Genomic DNA, 23,216 nt, shown 5'->3' with positions numbered 1-23,216 from the left:
GAATACTAACCCTCCCTTTATCAGATGTCCTTTGCAAATATAGTCCCTCATATAATAGACTGCCTTTTAATTTTGTTGATTGTTTCCTTCACTGTGCAGAAGCTTTTTATTTTGATGAAGTCCCAATAGATCATTTTTGCTTTTGTTTCCCTTGCCTCTGGCCATGTGTCTAGTAAGAAGTTACCAAGTTTTATTTTAATTGCTTAGCTTTATTATCTTGTACCTATTTTATGACTGCATAGAAAAAGTCATTAAGATCATTTTACTTGTGGTTTGCTCTATGATTAATGGAACTTACCTTTGGCATTTATTTTTTCATATTTTTTGGGGAGACTGAGTCCTCACTTACTGTGATGCCAACACTGGAGGCTTCTTTATTGTATTTTTTTCTATAGAAACAGATTAAAGAGATTTTTGCTGTTTTTCCATTTGCAAAGAGGTATGATATATTTTATACTGTCTGAGAAAATACAAACAAATTATAATTTTTCTACATGCTTTATGGTTTATAGCTTAAGGTATCATTCTTTACATCTGTACTCAGTAGAAAACTTATGGAGTTACTATTGTTCAAAAATTTTTGCAGAAAAGTTTTCCCTTTTTCTATGTTTTCAACCACATGGATTTCACTTCATTATCTATGTAGCCCATGTATTAATTTTATTCCTGGAATCTTTGGTTTGTTTGATTAAATTTACCTTTGAAACTCCATTTCTAATGGAAATCTATGTAGGTCGGTATATATTATTCCAAACATAACTTCCAAAATTTGTCATTTGTTTAGTGGTGAACTGCTCTGATCCTGGAATTCCAGCCAATTCCAAAAGAGAAAGTAAAATAGAACATGGAAATTTCACCTATGGCACTGTGGTATTCTATGACTGCAATCCTGGATATTTCTTATTTGGATCTTCGGTTTTAATATGTCAACCAAATGGACAGTGGGACAAACCTTTACCAGAATGTATCAGTAAGTAGATAATGTGAATTCTTCCTTGCGAAAATGCCATGGAAGCAACATAGATTATTATTGTCTTATAAACTATGTAGAGCTATATATCAGAAGGATCTTGTTTGTAATTAATTTAATTCTCGGTTTTATTGTTTCATTTTTTGAAACTGTGGTCCCCTATATTCTGCCAATTCAATGCCTGAATGCCATTTTTTATTAATATTAATGTGATTCTTTGATTTTGAGCTTTGATAAAGCAGATAGACTATGAAAAGCAGCATCTGTTATAGTCTATGATATTACCATACCATAAAGGTCATTACATTTTGATTTTCTTTTGTACTAATATTTTAAATTTCATTTAAGGCAGTATTAGTCTTAATGTAAACATCTACCAGGGCTTTAGAATACTTACAGATTTAGACAAATGTGTGACTTAAAACTTACTGATTTAAACATTTATCATATTATAGACACATATACATATAAATGCAGTAAATGTTGATATATATCATCTTTCAAATCAGTGAACATTTATTTGAATTCATTTTGTTATATGTTGTGTTGGAGTTGTAGAATATAAATAAGATAAATTGTAGCAGATGTGCATAAAATTAGCACGTGTAGTAAGGAAATAATGTGAGAACATAGAGAAATGAACATGAATTTGAAATATTCAGTTAGTTATTAAGTCTTAACTATAGCTATGTCTCAAAAAAATTGATGAATCATGATAAGAAAGAAGAAGTTTATAGATTGAAGGAGTGGTGTGTCAAGAAATCATTGTGCAAGTAATTTGGGGTTGTACTAAGTTTCTAAATTATAAAATTATTTTATGATAATGTTTCAGTTAAAGGCACTTTATGTTTACAGGGTGGGATTTTTTGAAAATGCTGTGACATCATTCATGCACTAACGAAGAAACAAAACTTCATGCAGTGTTCATTAAATTTCAGCTTCTGTAGCAAATAATTCAATTGTTGATCTTTTTCTTAAAATGTATTTCACTTCTTTGTGTAGACAGTCTGGTCTAATAGTTGACTAATTCACTTATTTGACTTGTGGCTATAGCATTCAAGTTAAAAATCTTTCATAAGACATGTAAACATGAACTCCTTCAGATTTTCTCAGCTCTCATACTTTTCGCCTTTCTTTATTTCCTATAGCGTCTCTGGTAGTGTGCAAGGTAGTCAAGGGTTTTATTAAGTTTATATCCCCTTATGTGCCATTTAAAACTCTGGAGTCATATTGCAATCAGTCTTTCTCCAAGTTATAACTAAAAGGTGGTACACAGTTAGTTCCCAGGCTACCTCTAGGTTATAAAGAAAATTCGACAATGCACTGATATCTGATTCTGCTATGCTTAGTAGTGTTTTAGTTAACAAGCCACTGAGTATTTTCTTTGTACAGCATGATTTATTCATTACTGACTGGAAATGGAATTATTCTAGACTGCATTATTAGATTGTGTGTCACATATCCATCTTCATTACCTTTCCTTTACCTTCAAAATTCTTCCCTTTTAATTTCTGTATGGGCTCATTTTGAATCCTATATAGCATTGTAGGTCCTTATTTAGATTATCCACATTCTCCTCCGCTCTCTCTAACTTGCATATCCTTGTCCAGGCACATACATACTTTAAACCCATGCACATGTGCATATAAACACACACTCACCACCCCCACACATAACAGACTTATACTCACTCATTTATGCTTGCTGACAGTGTTCCTGCTAAACACTGGTGAGTGGGTTAACAGGATGGCTCATGTAACTGCAACTTCCATTTTATTTTTTTAAAAGTCAGCTTTCACCTGGATTTTTTACTTCTGGAGGCTAGGTATATTTGAACAGATAATTTACTTCTGATTTATTTTATAAAACGTGGTGCAGGTTGTTCGATAGGAGATATAAAAAAATTTTATATTCAATAATTATGTATTGTAGTGATTGACTGTGGACACCCTGGCGTTCCTCCTAATGCAGTCCTGTCTGGTGAGAAGTACAACTTTGGGTCCACTGTTCACTATTCCTGCACAGGAAAGCGTACCCTTCTAGGCCAGTCATCAAGGACTTGCCAATTAAACGGCCATTGGAGTGGATCACAACCTCATTGTTCAGGTACCTCTTGGAAAATTGGACAATGTGTGTTGGAAGTTACATTATTGGTATTATTATTATTATTATTAGGAATATATACCCAAAACAATAAGAAGAGATAAAATAATACATTTTTTAAAAATCTCATGAGAGAAGCTGCAACATAGTTTATACATTTATTGGAATACTTCCTAAGGCAATATAAATTCAGAGCACAAATTAATACTCATCTTGTAGGTGATAAATTACAAGTATATGTTTTGAGCTGTGTTGTACCTATGAAAGTAATTAACTACTTTCAGGATGCTACTGTGTGTATTGTGCTTTTCATTAAAATGAACTGCTCCATTTTAGCAGATACAAAATGTTATTTCAAGATTTTCACTTAGAGTTCAGTTCTAGTAAACTTTCTATACAATCGATTATTTAATAACATATTTTTAAAATAAAGCCCTAAATGTTTTAGATTAAACTAAGCCAAGTTTATGAAAGATATTTACCTATCACTCCTGAGTTTCTATAACCCCAATAGTTAACTTAGAATAAATGAATATTGAGGCTATTTAAAATTAATAATTTGTTTGCAGGGTATTTGATAAGTCTTCTTTTCAGCTGTTTAAGCCACTGCTTTTCTTAAAGAATATCAATGAAATTTTAGATCTGTGTTGTCTCCCTATTTGATACTACTCATATTTGTTTTTACCCATCAATTAGATGCTGGTGCTTATTTTTCTGCCTGTTTTTTATTTATATTTTGCCCATTATTTTTATATGATTTTATCTCTGTGGAGATCATGTTGATGACTTACTAGAAGTTGTTTGCATTGTTTTCCTTTTAGGAGTAAAAGTTTTGAAGTGGTTACTTATTTCAGAATCTCCTTGTGATTAGTGGTTAATCCCTGTGAACTGACTGCCTGGGACTTCAAATTTAATCTATAGATTTGAAAAAAACTGTTACTTCTAATGTGACTATAAAAATGATTTTAATGAGAATTAAAACTCTTATCTTGGAGTAAGTCATAGTTAACTCAGATAACTGATTATACATAAAAACATAAACTTATTGCATACATCCCAATGTATTAGGAAAATGCTACTGAATTGCAAAGAAAAAAATGCACATAGATATTTAAAAGTGAAATAGTGACCTTAAAGTTTTGTGTGATTAATATTACATCACATGAAAATGAGGAAGTATAAGGAAGGATTCCAAATACACTGGGCATGTCAAAAAGGGCATCTGGACAGACAGCATTTTCAATGTATATGTCTTCCAACTTTCTCTCTCTTTCTCTGTCACTCTCTTAACATATAATAATACTGTGGCAACTGTGATTAAAATTATTTAAGACATGATAAAGGGACTGAATAAATCCTTAACACTAAAATCAAAAGATGAACTCCTAATCATTAGCAAAATCCTTATTAGGAACTTAATCCAGAATTTTTTATCTTTGTTTACAGTTTATATGTTCATATTGGAAAAGATACAATTCATTTATCTTTGGTCATTGGCCACTGGTAGAGAAAATCAGGGGATGCAATTTTAGGCTACAGGAGATACTATATTGTAACATTTACATTTTCCTGAACATTGCAGTTCTAATTTAACAAAAAAAGATTTTCAGCAATTAGGAAATTCAAAGAAGGAAACATGCAAATTACCAAGTCCAGTTTTTAATTTTAGTTTTATAAATCCATTGTCATTTGAGTTTCCAATACTATCAGTTATAAATTTTCCATTAACTTGTTTATTAGCCAGGTTTCAGAAATACTAATGAAATGTCTTTAACCTGTGTGATAGGCCCAAATAGCACCAATACAAAAAATAACGCCTTACTCTGCAACTATTTTCTTTTTAATTTAGGTTTATTTTTATGACTGGAGTTGGATGGGAAATGTGAATCATGATTTTACCCAGTCAACTTGTCATATTAAAACACAGCATGCACAAAAACAAAAGGCTATAAGAATGTTGGATTAAATCAATCATGAACATAGGGAATGTTTAATGACATAAATTAACTTAAACTGTACTGAATTTCAGGTGATGCTACTGGTACATGTGGGGATCCAGGTACTCCTGGGCATGGTTCTAGACAGGAAAGTGATTTCAGAACCAAAAGTTCTGTACGTTTTGCTTGTGATATTGGTTATATCCTTCACGGCTCAGAAGAAAGAACATGTTTAGCCAACGGCAGTTGGACTGGAAGGCAACCAGAATGCAAAGGTAATCTAAGCAGAAACTAAATATATTGATAGTGTTGGAGTTTAATGTGTATCCAAATTCAGTTGGTTACCACAGGTGAAATAACTCCTGCCTATTCGTCCTGTCGCCAACCTTGGAATAAAAGCATCACCCTCTAAAAGAACTATGATAGGTAATAATTATAAAAAATATCTCTCATGAGCTATTTATGCACAAAGATTGTTCATGTCATAACAAACATCTCAATTATAAAAGTTAAAAATATTTGTTAAAAGGGTTTATTTTTTCCCCTTTATCACAGTGCTTTACATAATAGACACTATCGGGAAAAATAGATTATTCTTAACATTACCTCAAGATCTGTTTCAGTTTTCAGGGAAAATATAGAAAGATGCCTAAATATATATGAGATTTTTATTTATAGAGTACAGTTGCTAGTAGCTAGAATCCTTAAAATTTTTCAGTATTTGAGTAAAATTTTTAATCATTCTGATTGGCTCAGAGGTAACATAATTAAATCTTTACCAGATTGGCTAGAAAATGAAGTGTTGATGAAAAACTATCCTTAAGCTTAAATTGTTCTTTTTGAGATGACTTTAGTGCAAAAACTAAACTTGCAAACGTGCTTATGAAATGTACTTGATGTTATACCAAATGTATTGGTTTTATAAATAGGAAATAATAAGCAATAGAACCTTCTTGACAGGTTCTTGATTGATTATATTTCAGAATCTTTTTATGATGTTTAAAATTAGTGTCCATATTCTAGGAAAGATAGTTATCTTTTTTCTTTAATTTCACCAAATTTAATCTTAATTAAGAGAGACTTGCGGCTTAGTTACTATTATAGGGAAACTAGTTGAGAAACAATGTTGCTGAGCAAAAAACATTAAGTAAGACTATTTCTCAAACGTATTTTCCAAAGGAAAAATCTCTATAATTATATCGTACATGACATGGGTGATATCTAAGCCATCACTTTGTTCAGCTGAACTACAAAATATTTTTTAGATGAAATGTGTGGTATTGACTTTGTTTTGTTAGTATGTACATTATGGATAAAAAAGAACCAGGAGTTATAGCAAATATAACAGAATTATCATTTTTCTCATGGATGGAACTCATACAAATCATTTAGAAAAAGAGATTCTAGCAGATGAATGGACAGAGGAAATGAACAGAAAACACAGAAGAGCCAAAAAAATTGCAGCATATAGAAAAAAATTCTACATAACTAGTAATAAGAAAATTATAATTTAACATCAAAGCATCATTTTTCACCTATTTTAAAATGAAATTCTGGTGTATGTGCAGCAAAACTAGAACTTTAAAACACTTCTAGAGGTTTTTTATTGTTATAATATTTTAGGGTAATTTGACAAAAATCCACATTTATCCATAGAATATATATAGCTTTGATTTATTAACTTTTGAGGATCTTTCCCTAAAGAAAATAAAAGTATCAAACAAAACACACAATTGTAATGTTGCAATTTTATATTTCTAATTGATTATGACTAGCAACAACTGGAAAGAGTTTGAGAGCAATTGGAAAAATCTTGCATAAGTAGTTGTATATTTACGTGATATATATATATCATCAGTAAATATTAGAATAAAGGGCGCCTGGGTGGCTCAGTTGGTTAAGCGACTGCCTTCGGCTCAGGTCATGATCCTGGAGTCCCAGGATCAAGGCCCATATGGGGCTCCCTGCTCAGCGGGGAGTCTGCTTCTCCCTCTGACCCTCCCCTCCTCATGCTCTCTCTCTCATTCTCTCTCTCAAATAAATAAATAAATAAAATCTTTAAACAAATATTAGAATAAAGATCTTGAGAAAATGTAAATCATGTAAAAGTTAAAAATTGATTCAGAATTATGCACTCTAGTAAAATCAAGGCAAATGATATTTATTTGAGACAAAGTATAAAAGGCAAAAATGATTATATAACAGAGTGGTGGAATTTGTAGTATTTTTATTCTCTTTATTCCAGATGTTTTGTAATATTATTTACTTTAGTAACTTACAGTAAAATATAAAACCTTTCATAGACTTTATGGATGTGATGAATAAAACACATGTGAAAATAAAAATATCAAATAAATGTGTTAAAATAATTTAATAAATAGAAAAATACAAATTTTTTATTATGTTATGTTAATCACCACACATTACATCATTGATTTTTGATGTAGTCCATGATTCATTGTTTGCGTATAACACCCAGGGCTCCGTGCAGTATGTGCCCTCTTTAATACCCATCACCAGGCTAACCCATCCCCCCCACCCCCTCCCCCCCAGAACCCTCAGTTTGTTTCCCAGAGTCCATTGTCTCTCATGGATCGTCCCCCCCCTCCGATACCCCCCCTTCATTTTTCCATTTAAAGAATATAGCAGTTTGACAAACTCACAAGGATTTTCAAAATGATGGGGATGCCTGGGTGGCTCAGTCAGTTAAGCATCTGCCTTCGGCTCAGGTCATGATCCCAGGGTCCTGGGGTCGAGCCCTGCATCAGGCTCCTTGCTCAGCCGGAGCCTGCTTCTCCCTCTTCCCCTGCCTGCTGCTTGCCCTGCTTGTGTTCCCTGTCTCTCTCTCTCTCTAACAAATAAATAAAATCTTAAAAAAAAAATGATGGTGCCTGATGTTGCAGAAGATGTGTAAAACAAGCAAAATTTTTTACACTACTGATACACATGCATATAATAATTTGGGTGACTCTAAATATACTTCAAAAGTTTAAAAATATTTTTCAAAATTAAAAATTATCCAGGCATTCTACTTCCAGAAATTTATCTTAAAGATACCATATGATATTACTCATATTTGGAATTTAAGAAACAAGACAAATGATCATAGGGGGAAAAAAGAGAAGGGAAAACCAAGAAACAGACTCAGCTATAGAGAACAAATTGATGGCTACCAGAGAGGAGGAGGTGGGGGAATGGGGATTAAGGAAAACACTTATGATGAGCACTGGGTGTTGTATGGAAGTGTTGAATCACTAAATTGCACACCTGAAACTAAGATTACACTGTATGTTAACTAATTGGAATTTTTAAAAACTTGGACCAATGTACACAGTTGGATATATAAACTAGAGTATATTATAACTATATTGCTAATGCTTTCCAAATCCTTCTTGTGTTGTGTCGAGGGTCATGGTACATAACAAATAAATACAACCGGATTGTTATTTTAGGCAGGTACTAATGAATATAGAAGAGAGTAATTACTCTTGGCAAGAGATAAAAATGTTTACTATATCATATGTTCTCCTGAAAATATTACCTGGAACTTGACTTTGTTGTATATGTATGAAATGTGTACATTTCCTTCATACACATGCACACAAACATACAAAGGAATGGCAAAATTGAATATTTAAGATGCAGAGAGTAATATAGATAGTACTTCTGAAACTGTAATTACATTTCTTATTCATAAAGAAAGCCATAAATTCTGTAAAGTACTAAAATACCTTCTTATATCACAGCAAAATTTAGTATGACATTTGACAAAAGCTTGCTTTTAAGATATTTTTAAAAACTCACTTATGGCATTAATGGCAAATAGTTAAACATAATACAGAATAATTAATTATATAAGGCATTTGTATTTGTGACTTTTGTTTAGGATATGTTGCAAACTTAATGCAAAACATTCCTAGAATTTAGTTACTTTGTTTTTATTCAGTTTATTTTTTGTACACCTTGGCCCAGAAATAGAGATAATAAAGTTGTAATGCAAATCAGTTATATACATACATAAATAAAAATATACATGGATGTTTATAATACTTAAATTGTTTATTTTATATCTATCCTCCTAGAGGTATAATTATAATAAATCTCTGTTGCATCTTGTTCACATCTACTGCAATTTTACATGAGTTGCTTTTTAGGCAGACCCACTCTTAAAATCCTTCTTTGGAAGATTTTGTAGTACCCAAAGGCAATATTCAAATAATTACTTTATTCTGTAAAGTTTTTACCAAAGTTACTAACAAAAGTCTTAAAAAAATCTGTTATATGATTTGCACCCCAGTAATTAATCTAATAGAACCAATATAAATTCATCTTGAATTTCAACTATTTATAAAAGATAATTTAATGCTTATTGCAGAAGATTTTCTAGCTCCTTTGGATAATTCGAAACAATCATTTAGTCCCTAATTTTTTGTGAGAGGAATTCTAAAACCATTTTTAATATATCTTCTGACCTGTTTTGTTTATAGCTGTACAGTGTGGCAACCCAGGAACGACAGCCAATGGAAAAGTCTTTCGGATTGATGGCACCACGTTTTCCAGTTCAGTTATTTATTCCTGTATGGAGGGATATATCCTTTCTGGACCTTCTGTTAGACAGTGCACAGCCAATGGAACATGGTCTGGAACTTTGCCTAACTGTACAAGTAGGTTTCTTCTTCTTATTCTAAACGATCACTAGTTATGTGAAAAATATTTGAGTATATAAACGTGTATGTGTGTGTTTTGTAAATTAATCAAACCAGGCATGGTTGTGAATATTGGTATTGTCTTTCCAATTAAAAGATGGTAGTTGTGTTATAGTTAGAAGGCACACTAGTGACCTTAAGAATCCGTTGACTTACCAAGGTAGAGCAATTGGCAGAGGAAAGAGGAATCACAGAAAATCAGTGCTGTTAAATGTAATACAATAGTTTTTTTAAGAACAGAGATTAATTATCAGGTGTAATCCAGATTAAATATACAAAGAAAACAATTTTATTTTGTCAATCTAACACACATCAATAACTGACTTGGTTTTTAAAATTTATAAATGAGGAACATGTCATTTCCAAGGCTCAAAAAGGTATTGGGCTTTTTTTTTCCTTTTTAACATTATGCTGTGGCAAGGGTCAATGGTTATTCTTAACAGTGTCAGTGGTGGAGCGGCCTTTGGCTGACCTCATAGTTCCCAGAAATTTAACTGAAAAGATAAACCTTATATACTGTGTGTGGACCAATGAGTCATTCCTTTTAATAATTAAGCCCTTTTGTGAGTATTTGTATTTCCTGAGTGACTGGCTCAAATGAATCACCCCAGAGGAGGATGCCATCAAAGTCATGTCATGTCCTATCTGTGTACCTGGAGAAAGCCGCTCATAGTTACTATCTTGCCTGTAAAGATTGTGCACAATGACGGGGCTGTTGAGGTGCCTCATGTGTATTGTGTCTCTTCAAAGTTGACGGAGGACTATGGCTAGGAGACTATTGAAATAAGTGCTGAATAGAACGTATTAGCCACATCTATAATAGCAAAACACTTGCCAGTTGTTGATTGGAGTCAGGAAAAAGTAATTTTCCTGGCCCTATGTCAGCCCCAGATATTGTTAATTCTAATCTTTTGGGTAATTCTTTACCTGACCTTGGGCAGATCCTCACAGACTTGATGAATTTTGATGAATACTCAAGGAGCTCTCTCCCTAGATCTCTCTTGTTTTCTGTGCATGTCCTCTCTGGTACTCTCTCTCAAACTCTATCCATTTTGTTGTCTCCTGACTCTCAGATCCATGTTTTCAACTCAGCGAGTCAGTTGGGCTCCACATGGGGTTTTTCTCCCTATACCAAAGCCTGAAAATTCTCTTAAGGCATAAGATGGGGCAATTGCAGGACTCACTTGTTTTCTGTCTCTCCGGGATCACTGTGCCTCTGTGCTTTGCTGCCTGATGACCTTGTTTTTCTTTCTTTTTTTTTTTTTTTTCTGGTTGTGTCAAATGGAGAATAAATTCTCCCTGATTTCTCCACTTTGAAGGAAAGAAATCCTTTTGCTTACCTTGCAAATGTCTCATTTTTTTGTGATACTGAAAAATCTAACAATTAGCAAATATGCTTTACTGCTTCCATACTATACTACCCCGTTTGAGCCTTTATAACTGTATCCTGCTATCTTTTAATCATCAGTTCAAATGACACATTTGGTTAAGCCTTCTCAAGACATTTTTCCTCATATCCCTTTTAGCTAAAAGGGATCTCTCCATGCTGTATAACTCCTCCCCACCCCGCCAATGGCAATAGCTTATACTGCTAAACCATAAACTTCATAGGGCAGTAGTAACCAGATCTATTTATCTCAGTGACTTTCTAGGGTGGAGCACAGTACTGAATATACAAGAGTAACTAAGTAATTACTTGTTGGCTGACTGAAATATCTCATTTGAGTTTTATTTTAACTATGAGTTTACATGACTTATAATTTCATTCCATTTTAAAACGCTTGTCGAAAGGGCTGGTAATTTTGTAGGTAACAGGGCTCATAGTTTCTGGAAGATAGTATGCATTTAATATACACTTATCAAAAAGACTGAAATAATGAGTATATTCAGACTAAAGGAAATCAGCTGAATAACACATCTTTTTTTTTTTTCCCCACAAAGAATAACAATTTAATTTAGTCAAGGATAAATACCTAAGTCTTTTATTTAAGATGCTTTCCAATTTTAGTAAAGATAAATAAACACACTCCAGTTTTTGAGACTGCAAATTGCATTTAATTGAATTGTCTTCATTTTTCCCTGGAAATTTTAAATCAAGTTTAAAATCACCTAATTCAAGACAGATTGGTTACAAATAACATATAAAAAATATAAATAAAGTTTCTTTCCTTATGTCAGTTCTTCAAGGAGAAACATTGTGTTAAATAAGGTATTTCAAGCCTTATATTTTAAATGATGAATCACTATTAAATTAAAAACTGAGAATTTGTAACAGTTGACTCACTTTATAGGCAAAAAAGTGCCAATAGCCCAGTAACAATCCAAACCAAAAGCAAAAACAAAAATATCCCTAAAAGAGGAGCACAGAGAGAGGTTTCAATGGAAATCAAAATGGGCTAAACTTCCATAATTAAAGAATCTAACATATTCATAATTCTTATATGTGGCGATCAAACTGAATTAGAACCATTGTCTTAGATTTCTTCCATCTATTCATAATTCTTATATGTGGCGATCAAACTGAATTAGAACCATTGTCTTAGATTTCTTCTCATTAATATGCAGTGGAAGTCAATTTAAACATATTATTGAAAGAACCATGTAATTTTGGACCTGGAAGAGATTGTATCATAGACTCGCATGTGTAGATCAGGAAACTGAGGTACCAAATTATTTAATTGACTGACTACTGTCAGAACCCACTGCTGAACAGTTATTTCTACACATACATGGATGGAATTTTCCTTTCAATTTAATTATTTCCTATATATACCAGAAAGATTAAGTTCAAATAATAAATATTTATAATAAAATTTGATTTAATATAATTGCCTTTTGTAGGCACTTTTTTTTAGCATCTAAACATGAGGACCTAAATAAGAATTTGAAATGAATTAAATTATGTATAAAGAAAATTTAAAATGCCTGAACTAAATTTCCAAACCAAACCAGCAGTTTTTGGCAAACCCACCTAAACAAAACAAAACTTCCCTTTTTTTCTTTCCAATCAAATTGTTATTTTTACTCATAAAGAATAATATCTATCATTGAGTGTTAATTGGTCATTAGGATTTGTGCTAAGTACACAAATTCTCTCACTTACTTCTAATAACAGATCTATGAAATAAATACCATTAGACTTTCTGTTTCACTTTTGAAGAAATGGTACCTTACAGAGGAAACACAAGTGTCTTCCTCATGGTAACACAGTTCGTATATATAGGATCTAAGACTTAAACATGTCTATTTGACCTAAGAAGCAACTTTCTCAAGTTCATCTCATTCCCTCCTTTTGTATTTTTCCTCCTCTTTGTTTTCTTGCTTTATTTTCTATCTTCACTAGAATGGTCAAGTATATTTGACAAGGCATAAATGTAAGACATTACTTATAATGCGTATGGAATTGTTTCATTAATTTATAGCCTACTCTTCTCTAATTTTTTTCAATTTTTCTGCATTTACCAATTTGAGTTCTACAGAGTTATATCATCTCTTAATGAGTTGACCACTTGTAAGATTTATTTTTGTTAAACAATCCTTTCTGCTTAACATTACAATTTCCTCTATATATCTTGTTAATAATTTTATTGTTTGTCTCAAGATGAATGTCCAAACATACAGTGCAAATATATGTTAATAAATCTGCAAATCTTGCAAGAGATGAAATATTTTGATGTGATGGGTCAAAGGAAATGTGAATCAAGCTAGTGTTGAATCATATACATAATCAATGACAAAGTGGATCTGCTAGAAGTGGAATAATATCAACTGAAAGAGACAAAATCACTAAGACAGACAATATGATAAATGTTTCAATATAGGATGATTTGAATATGAATTAACAGAGACCCTTGAGGAAATTAATAAAGCCCTTAAAATATAGGTGAATGAATTATCCATTTACAATGTTATGGTGAAAGTAAAATAAAAAAATTAAATTCTATTTGGATTTTTTCTTTTTTTAAAATAAAATTTTGGTCACTCTGTTTTTTTCCTGGGCTTATCTTTAGGAAACTAGTTCCTCCTGCAAGTGAAAATCACAGTGGTGATTTAATTTTTAGAATATAATTTTATGTTTTAGCTTATAGCAGTTTATTTTTTATCTAAAAATACAGAAATGTGGTTATATTAGGTAATTGGACTACTTACGGATTCAGTTAATAAAAAATCATTTACATAAAATCCATTATCTTTGGGTACTTTCCTAGGAACTGAGAATAAAGAGTCCAGTGAGTAAGGTCTCTGGTCTCTAATATTTCATAGGCCAGTGAAATAGCATCAGTATTCCAAGAGGTTTCACCCTTTTGAGTATTTTCCACCAGGGTGATTTTGCAAATGTACCTTCATTTGTTTGACTGGCCAGTAGAAACACACACACACACACACACACACACACACACACACATTCCATTTCTGTTCTTAAAAAAAACACAGTTCAATCTCATGGGTAACTTTGCCTTGTTCATTTTAATGATTTTTGGAAAAACTTTTGGAATAAACATAATTTAATAATGGTATTGCCCCCTTTCTCCCCCTTCCATATCTAGCCAGAGTAGAAATGTTGGTAAAAGGGTGAAATTTCCCTCATATCAATTCTACCTGCTAATATTCAGCCATCTTAAGATTATAAATGAATTGAGAAATTACATATTTAATTAATCTTTCTCTATAAGATGCCTCAAGAACAAGAACTCTTTCCCTCTTCTCCAGACAGGTCCTTATTGAACCCACTGCCAGTTCTGGAGCGTTAAGCTTCCCCCACATAAACTACTTATTTTTTTTAAGATTTTATTTATTTATTTGAGAGAGGGAGAATGAGAGATAGAGAACATGAGAGGGAAGAGGGTCAGAGGGAGAAGCAGACTCCCCACTGAACAGGGAGCCCGATGCGGGACTCGATCCTGGGACTCCAGAATCATGACCTGAGCCGAAGGCAGTCGCTTAACCAACTGAGCCACCCAGGTGCCCCTATATAAACTACTTTTGACTTGAGTAGGTAAAAGAATATATCATGAGATCAAGGTCATGCAGCCAAACATCACACACACTTTGGCAGAGGAATTATGTTGAGAAACATCCATGGAATTAAACCAAGTTGGAAGGAAAAGATTTTTACGTAATACCAAGAAGCTCATAAAAGTATTCTGATTATAAAATTTGGTGACGTTCTTTTCTGTGATGTTCAGAATGAGAGAAGATATCTAAAAATGAAGCACAAGTAAATATTCATTTAAAAATGTAGTATAGGATCCTTACCTTTTGATGTCTTAACAGGCAGAACCACCTCTGATACCTAAGGCACATAGTGCATGTAGTATTTTGGGAAGAAGATACAATCTGCATCAGGACAGGGCTTGTCAAGTGCAGTAAGGATTGGCTTTCAGTGCTAAAAAGAAATACATTCATTTGTTTCTTGGAATTTTTTTTAACCCACTAGGATTCCTTCCAAAATGATTAATGCCCTGTATCTGGCAGGTCTTGTCGTTTGGGCCAAGGACAGCATACTCAGTCAGATCCAGTGATAAATGAATCTGAGGCTTCAATGGCATGGTAGAAGCTAATAAGAAAAAACTCTCCCAGAACAACAAAGTCAAACATTTATTTTTTTTATTTTTTTAAGATTTTATTTATTTATTTGAGAGAGAGAATGAGAGAGAGAGAGCATGAGAGGGAAGAGGGTCAGAGGGAGTAGCAGACTCCCTGCTGAACAGGGAGCCCGATGCGGGACTCGATCCCGGGACTCCAGGAGCATGACCTGAGCCGAAGGCAGTCGCTTAACCAACTGAGCCACCCAGGCGCCCCAAAATCAAACCTTTAAAACAATGTATATTTTTTGAGAATTTTAGCTAATCATTCTTTACATACCATTCACATATTTATTCTTTAAACAAATATTTACTTAATCTTTTATAATGAGTGATGCACTAGACTCGGCCCTGAAAATATAACAATGTAGAAAAGAGACAAGATAATCATCTTCCTGGAGTTTATTGGTGTGTCTGTGTGTGAGCGCGCAAGTGCGTGTGTGTGAACTTAGGGGTTTTGGTGACCTTTGAAAAAATTTTTCTTGCAATGAAGCACAGCATTCCGTTGTCATGCACTGATGTCTCTGAATTTTAGGGTAAAACCCTAAAGACTCACTATTCTAAGGTTTTGCTCGAAAAGACCAAAAGCCTCTTTTTTGTTGCCAAAAACAAACTGGTGGTAAATGAATTGAAGTGTGGAGCAGGTGCTGTTCACAGAGACTATTGCTATTGGAAACTGTCTCTTTGACTGACCTTTGGTTCCCTAGGAAGCCACCAAACAAATCCTTGTGAAGCTGTAGTTGTCAGGCATTTCATTCATGATGCTGCCACAATGTGCAAACTCTCTCTCGGTGCCTCTTTGTAAAATAACCCCTGTGTCCTCTCTTTCCTTGGCTGCATCTCAGCTCATTGTGCCTTAGGATCAGGTTAGCTCTGCTTTCTTGCCAGGGTTCGGTCTCATTCGGCAAACTGTTACCTAGAAAACAACAGTTTGTAGGTGTGCTTTTTAATTTCCCTCTTCTTAACTGGGATGTAGGTTAAAAATAGAATAAGATAGAAGGTAAAATGAAACAAAATAAATGGAAGGCTTAATACTCACTTTGATATAGTTGTAAATTTTAAAACAGAATTTCAAAACAAATTTCAAAACGACATTCCTGGTAAATAAGCAGGATTTGATTTCCTATTCAACTCGGTTGTGTAACTTAAAAAAAAATGTTTCCTCTGCAATAATTAAAAGAACAAAAATTATCCTATCTGCAAAATTCTTATTAGGAGTCAGACAGAAACACACAATGAGTGTGATTTCAGCAAACTGTCTCCAGGGCTCTGAGGATTATCAGGTGAAGTGCCCTGAATATTGTTCTTGAATTTAAATGCCATTATTCATGTTCTTAAAACTTCTTAGGCTTAGCAGATTAGAATAATATGAAAGAAATCTTGACATTCATAATTTTTAATGGTAAATTAATAAATACAATGTAATTGAAGTGCTATTAAGGTCTTCCATACCTTAATCTACTTTTAGTCTTTGACCCTAGATCTCCAAAATACTTCTCTAATCTGATCCCTCATCCTGGTGGCACCTATGAGATGATCAGGGAGTCTTTGCTGAAGAATTAATTACAAGTAAAAATGAGAGAATATAGCCCAGATTTACCTGATGAAATTATTTACCCTCTTATGAACAAAAAGATTTAAAAGGAAAAAAAAAAGATACTAAAAGGCAAGTAACCCCATTTTTTTTTTAATCTCCAGAAAATAAATAGTGTAACCTTCTGTATTTTCCTTTTTTCTCTTAGTTGCTGGAAAGCTTTTAGACAATGCCTTGCCCAAAGCAAGCTTAAATCATGTACCTCAAAACAGCAAATGCTTTTGTGGCTTATATATAATCTTTGTTATGCCTTATTATTAAATATCATATTTAAAATTATTTCTCTTTTCTCTGCTGTCTCAAGTCTTTCTGAAACTTTTGGTGTGGCATTCTAAATGATAATATTATGTATGTAACCAGAGCTAACTTTATGAGCTACTAAAGTTGATAGAACCTCATGCTCAAAAAGGTCCAGTGCTGGGGTGTAATGCTCTGTGTTTGCTGTCTTAAAATTCTTAATTTCAACTTTAAATTTGTGTTTTGTAAGTGAAGTCTACTGGGACAGTGGAGCATGTGCTGAGGGCTTGGAGCCTCTGCTCATGCACCGTCAGCCTCTCTGCCTCCCTGTCTTCCTAGAATGGGTTATAGGCCATTCACCCCCTACCATGAGCTTTCCCTGGCCTTGCCTGACCTCCCCATTCCCACTCCTACTCTGGGGCCACTGATGTTCCCTGCCCAGCTAGTCCATAGTGTCATCAACAGAGGGAGGTTCACGTTGTAGTTGTCTTCCACCCCTTTGTGGGGGCCTGGGTGCAAGCATGAAATAGGTAGGAGTTGGGTATATTTATAGAGTCTTAAAACAGAACAGGGCAGCAGCTCTCCCTGTCTTGGGCTGGCAACAACAAGGCACATTTAGTAAAAACTTTATGTAAGACTCTCACTGATCCCCAATGCAGAAAGTAGATGCCTCCCAGAGTGGAGGTTGCAATTTCTTAGGGGTCATTCTTTCACTTGAGTTGGCAATGAGTTGGTGAAAATGCCAAATTGATTTCTCTGTCCCCAGCTATGGCATTTTCATTGCCACAGATCATGTATCCTCCCTGCATGTAATAGATTCATATTTTATAGCCTATTCATTCTTTCATTTATTCAATAGGAAGTATTCTTTTTGAACCTAGCATTATTTTAATTAAAAACTATGATGGGGGTGCCAGGGTGGCTCATTTGGTTAGGCATCTGACTCTTGATTTTGGCTCAGGGCATGATCTCAGGATCGGGAGATCCAGCCCTGAGTCAGACTCTGCACTGGGTGTGGAATCTGCTTGAGGTTCTCTCTCTCCCTTTGCCCCTCCTACATCCCCCCCCACCTCCCACTTGTGCTTATACCCACACTCTCTCAAAAAAAAAAAAAAAAAACTATTATAATATCCAGCTGAGTGACACTATGCTGATAAGATAATATGCTCTCAGTCCACCGAGCCTGATAAATTAGAGATTTCAGTCGCCATATATGGGAATACATAGATTTCAAATGTTATATTAGAAATCTTGATTCTAGATTCTATGGGATGACTTCTCCATGATCCCCTAAGGCGGATTAAAAGAGGTTACTGAATCAGAGTTCCTTGCAGTATACTAGTTTATTAACCTAACCTCTTCAGAGTCTAAATGACAGTTTCTGAACCATATGCATAGAATTTGTAATAAGCATACCTGATTATAATCAGGAATTGCCAGTGTGTGGTTTCAATATGCTTACGTTTTATGATTAAAAATGAACATGATAACTAATTTTCCCTACTTAAATATTAAGTATGCCATATGCTTACTACCTCTCTCCATTAAATGGCACATTAACCATCTGCTCTTCTAATCCAATCCTGATAGTAATCAGTTGTGGAGACCCAGGTGTACCAGCCAATGGACTGAGATATGGAGATGATTATGTGGTTGGACAAAATATCTCATACATGTGCCAGCCAGGCTATATGATGGAATTGAACGGTTCCAGAATTAGGACTTGTACAACTAATGGCACGTGGAGTGGGGTAATGCCAACTTGTAGAGGTATGATAATTTCTTCAATATTGTAAGTGATAACTGCTGTATATTTACTTTTTAATTTGAAAATTTTAAGTAAGCTTAAATAGCGTTTTTGTATTGTTTCACTTTTTTCTGATACTGAAAACTGACTACTACAGTTTTTATTTTAAAATCATACAGAAAAGAACATATAGAATTTAAAATGCTATTTCAAGAAAAATATTATATCTTATTATGAGTAATGACAATGATCTTTAGTACAACCAAAATAACAAAAATATCATGTGCTCTGGTATGTACTCACCTTCATTATTTATATTTATTAGTGAATATTTTAAAAGAGAATATAACCTCAATGAATTAGAATTTTTATTTGATGATCCACTTGGTTCAAACAATTCAAAGATGGGAAAAAAACGTTCTATAACTTGAGAACAATCATACTGAATTATAAAACTAACTCTTCATAAAAAAAGATCATCTTTCTTAATACAATCTAGAATTAATCTTGTAGTCAATATGGGCATAAATTTGCTACTTTATGCTATTTATTTTTCCACTAGAGATATATTTATAATTTTTCGCAAATTTTTATGATAATTTATGGAATACTGTTGATGTCAAGCCATTTCTATTATTTATAATTATACTGATATTTCTCCTTCAGGTATCTTTCTAAACATCTGTGAATTGACAGTTTAACAAAAAGAATAATTTCAACGTCTGTCTTTTTCGTCTTGATTATACTGTTTCTGAATCAGATCACTGTATATATACACTTAATATATGAAAATATATGAACATACATTTTATATTTAGAAGTTACTTCATACATCATTAATTGATTCTGATAATGGCAATGTAACTCCAAGAATTATTCATGTATGTTGCTAGTCATAAAAATACAGTCATTCCTCATTTTTAGATTTTGCGATGTGTACCCTTCTTTTCCTTCATCTCTGTCATATTATCTACCCATCTCTGCTTGAAGCCAACTTAAAACAAATTTTAAAATAAATGTTTAAACATTTAACAATTTATTTAAATACCCTACAGTAAATTTTAACATATGAATTTAAGTGGTATTTTAATAGAACCAATTTGGATATTTTAATGAGATACTTGATCTAGGTTTTTCCCAAATGTCACAGAATTACTTGCAAATTCTTTGGTACAATGTTGACACTATATATAGTCAAACAGCCCGGGTCTTCAGTCTGTCTAAAGGTCATTGGAAAAATAATTTTATATAAAACCAATAATTTATCAGTTACAGTATACTAGATGGAAGGTCACCCTCTATTTTCTTCCCTTAGATGTCAGGCACCTTGTTATTTTCTAAGAGAATCTCTGACAACCAGTAGCCATTATGTTGCCAAGAAATAGTCGCATCCTAGAGGGATTAATTCCAGGGATGTTTCAGGACTACTACCGGGACAATAAAACACGTCACACCATATTGTCCTCCGAAAGGTTAAAGTAGCACATATGCTTCTTCTGATGATTTTTTTTTTTTTTACATCTGGGATATTTCAACAGCTGTGTCTAATTGCTTTTAATGTACTTGCAGCTGTTACCTGCCCAACTCCTCCCCAGATTTCTAATGGAAGGTTGGAAGGAACAAATTTTGACTGGGGCTTTAGTATTAGCTACATCTGTTCTCCAGGCTATGAACTATCCTTTCCTGCTGTTCTGACCTGTGTAGGAAATGGTACCTGGAGTGGGGAAGTACCACAGTGCTTACGTAAGTATAATTTCTATACTTAAAATTGTATTTTCCCATTTCCACTCTCTTGGAACTCCTTCACTGAGATTATTGCTGTTACTTAAAATTTTCAGATTTTGCTAGAACAAATATGAGATTGTTAAAGCTCATTCTGAGGCATAATTAAAATTCAACAGGAAATCATATTTACCCATGTAGATACTTTTCTTATAATCCAACTATTATGTTCTTTCTGCTCTGACTCCAAATATTAGGCTAACGTGCTTTGTTTGCAAACTTATTTAAAAAATTATTTCTCAAATTAAAAACCCTTTAAGATTAATCCTACTACTGGAAAAGTATTCTTAATCTTGTCCAGTTTGTCTCAACTGAATCCTCTAAGTTACTCCCAAATTTCTTTCCACAATAAATCCATGTTACTTTACATGGTCATTCAAATCAAGTTCTTATGATCTTATTTGTCATGATAATGCTTGTGATTATACCTAAAATAATTCAGGTAAGCATGGAGAAGAGGGAGTAATATTTTCTTACAGAGGTCACTTTACAATATATATTCCAGCAAGTGTCACTTCGAAATTAATTTGGAAGATTGCAAACAAAATAAAAGTCAGCTTTGTGTTTTACACAAATTATTGTAGCACATGATATGGGCAATCCTTTCCTAGTCTTCCCTCCTTTCCCTGCATGGGGTAGGAGAACACTCCACCCGTCCCCATGGCCTTGAAGTTAGGCTGATCTAACTGATGAAATGACTTGAAACCCTCCAGTCTTCTCATTCACAGTGGAAGCCAAATTGCCTATGGGCTTCTGTGCCCTTTGTTGTCTTCTCTCCTGATTTCATCTTATACTACTATCCCCCAATACTTCAAGACTGATGTCACACAAATTGTCTCTTAAAATTCTGTTTTATGCTAAAGATCATCTTAGAAGAGACCAACGTGTTCTAAATAAGACTAGATATTCTACAGCTACTTCAGAATAGATAGGGACAAGGAGATTTACAGAGATGATTCATGTTTGTTTGATACATTTAGGAAAATCTCAATCAAGAAGTATCTTGGATAGGATGTTTTATTTTTTGGCTCAATTAAAATACAAATAATAATAAAATACTATTGACATTGAATTATAACTATCACTTTGTCCAAATTGCTTTACATATATGATTTCTACTACACATAACAGAACTCCTAGTAAGTATGTTTACTCATGACATTTTAATTGATAATGACACTTGGGCTCAGAGAGAGGAATCAAATTGTAAGGACACTGTGTGACCCTGTCATCATTTAGGACACTGGCTATGTTGTTATATGGCCTACGGTTGCACTGCCACTAAAATAAGAGTATGAATTACAGTTCAGAGAAGGTATACTAAAGAGATAATGCTGTTATCCATTGAATAGCCAAATTCATTCATTTTAGGGACTTTATAGAAGGGAAAGTCTTTTCTCTTTCATTTTTTTCAAAGTATGTCCTTTTAAAGTTTATGTCATTGTGAACTGAAGCCTTTTGAAAATAAATCCTGTGTCTTAAGCCTCTAAACTAGACACCAATAGGTTGTTTGGTTTAGTACATGAAAATCTACAGATAGAAAATAATGGGATGATGAGGAAGTGAGGGGCAGGTAGGGAGCAAGATTGAGCAGTTTATGTGGTTGCATCTCCCTCCTTTCTTTTCTTTGTTGAATAAAGATAAGATTCTGAGAGGAATGATTCAGCAGAAATATGCAACAGAAACACTTCAGAAGTAGGTTACTAAATAATTTGGCAATAAAAATGATTGCTAAGCTGAAATGCCCATTGATAATATTCACTGAGGAAATAGCCATTGAATTCAAAATGTGCTAGAGACACAAAGATTAGTAAGATGAAGATCCTGGCCTCTAGGGTTTGATGTTATATTGCTAGAAGTGATGCTAGAAAGATTTATAATATCTAGGAAATGCTGATAATTAAAACACACTAAACAAGTGTTTATTTTACCTGTATTGCTTTACTCTGAAATTTTACCCTAAATTTATTTTGTTGAATATTTATTTCATAATTACTTTTAACTTTAACTCTTTTAAAAAGAATGAAAAGTGGGTGCCTGGGTGGCTCAGTTGGTTAAGCGACTGCCTTCGGCTCAGGTCATGATCCTGGAGTCCCAGGATCGAGTCTCACATCGGGCTCCCTGCTCAGCAGGGAGTCTGCTTCTCCCTCTGACCCTCTTCCCTCTCGTGCTCTCTATCTCTCATTCTCTCTCTCTCAAATAAATAAATAAAATCTTTAAAAAAATAAATAAAAAGAATGAAAAGTTCCTAAAAAGAGGTTTGAAAATTCAGGTCTCTCCTAGAGTCTTGAATTTCAGATAAGGTCTTTCTTTGTACCTTGAGCTTAAGACTAAGGTCTTCTGTTATTAGGGTATTTAACCATTCCTGTTTGTCTGGAACATTCCTAGTTTATTCCTGTTGTCCTGGTCGATGTCCTATCCAGTTAGAGGTCTCCTTTCAGACTCAAAAATATCTTTGATTTGGAGGATGCACCACCCTAAGGGAGCATTTATACTTAAAAACTTTTGGATGTTACTGGTTTTTTTGCCTTATTAGGGACATAAGTTTTAGCTGC

At 33.6% G+C, this 23,216-nt stretch overlaps 1 protein-coding gene across 4 annotated transcripts in view; it reads left to right on the top strand.

Moving 5' to 3' along the window:
* Positions 1–23,216, top strand: part of CSMD3 (CUB and Sushi multiple domains 3) — a 1,160,406-nt gene that overhangs the window by 1,103,318 nt on the left and 33,872 nt on the right. For all 4 annotated transcript variants that reach the window (XM_027574671.2, XM_027574666.2, XM_027574669.2 and 1 more), the window contains 6 exons: positions 785–970; positions 2,903–3,076; positions 5,103–5,285; positions 9,498–9,674; positions 18,723–18,902; positions 20,449–20,622. In XM_027574671.2, coding sequence (XP_027430472.2) covers positions 785–970; positions 2,903–3,076; positions 5,103–5,285; positions 9,498–9,674; positions 18,723–18,902; positions 20,449–20,622 — 1,074 coding nt within the window. The remainder of the gene's footprint in view (positions 1–784; positions 971–2,902; positions 3,077–5,102; positions 5,286–9,497; positions 9,675–18,722; positions 18,903–20,448; positions 20,623–23,216) is intronic.

Source organism: Zalophus californianus, chromosome 4 (genome assembly GCF_009762305.2).
Source record: "Zalophus californianus isolate mZalCal1 chromosome 4, mZalCal1.pri.v2, whole genome shotgun sequence".
Taxonomy (NCBI): Eukaryota; Metazoa; Chordata; class Mammalia; order Carnivora; family Otariidae; genus Zalophus; species Zalophus californianus.
This window is presented reverse-complemented; position numbering and strand designations above follow the sequence as displayed.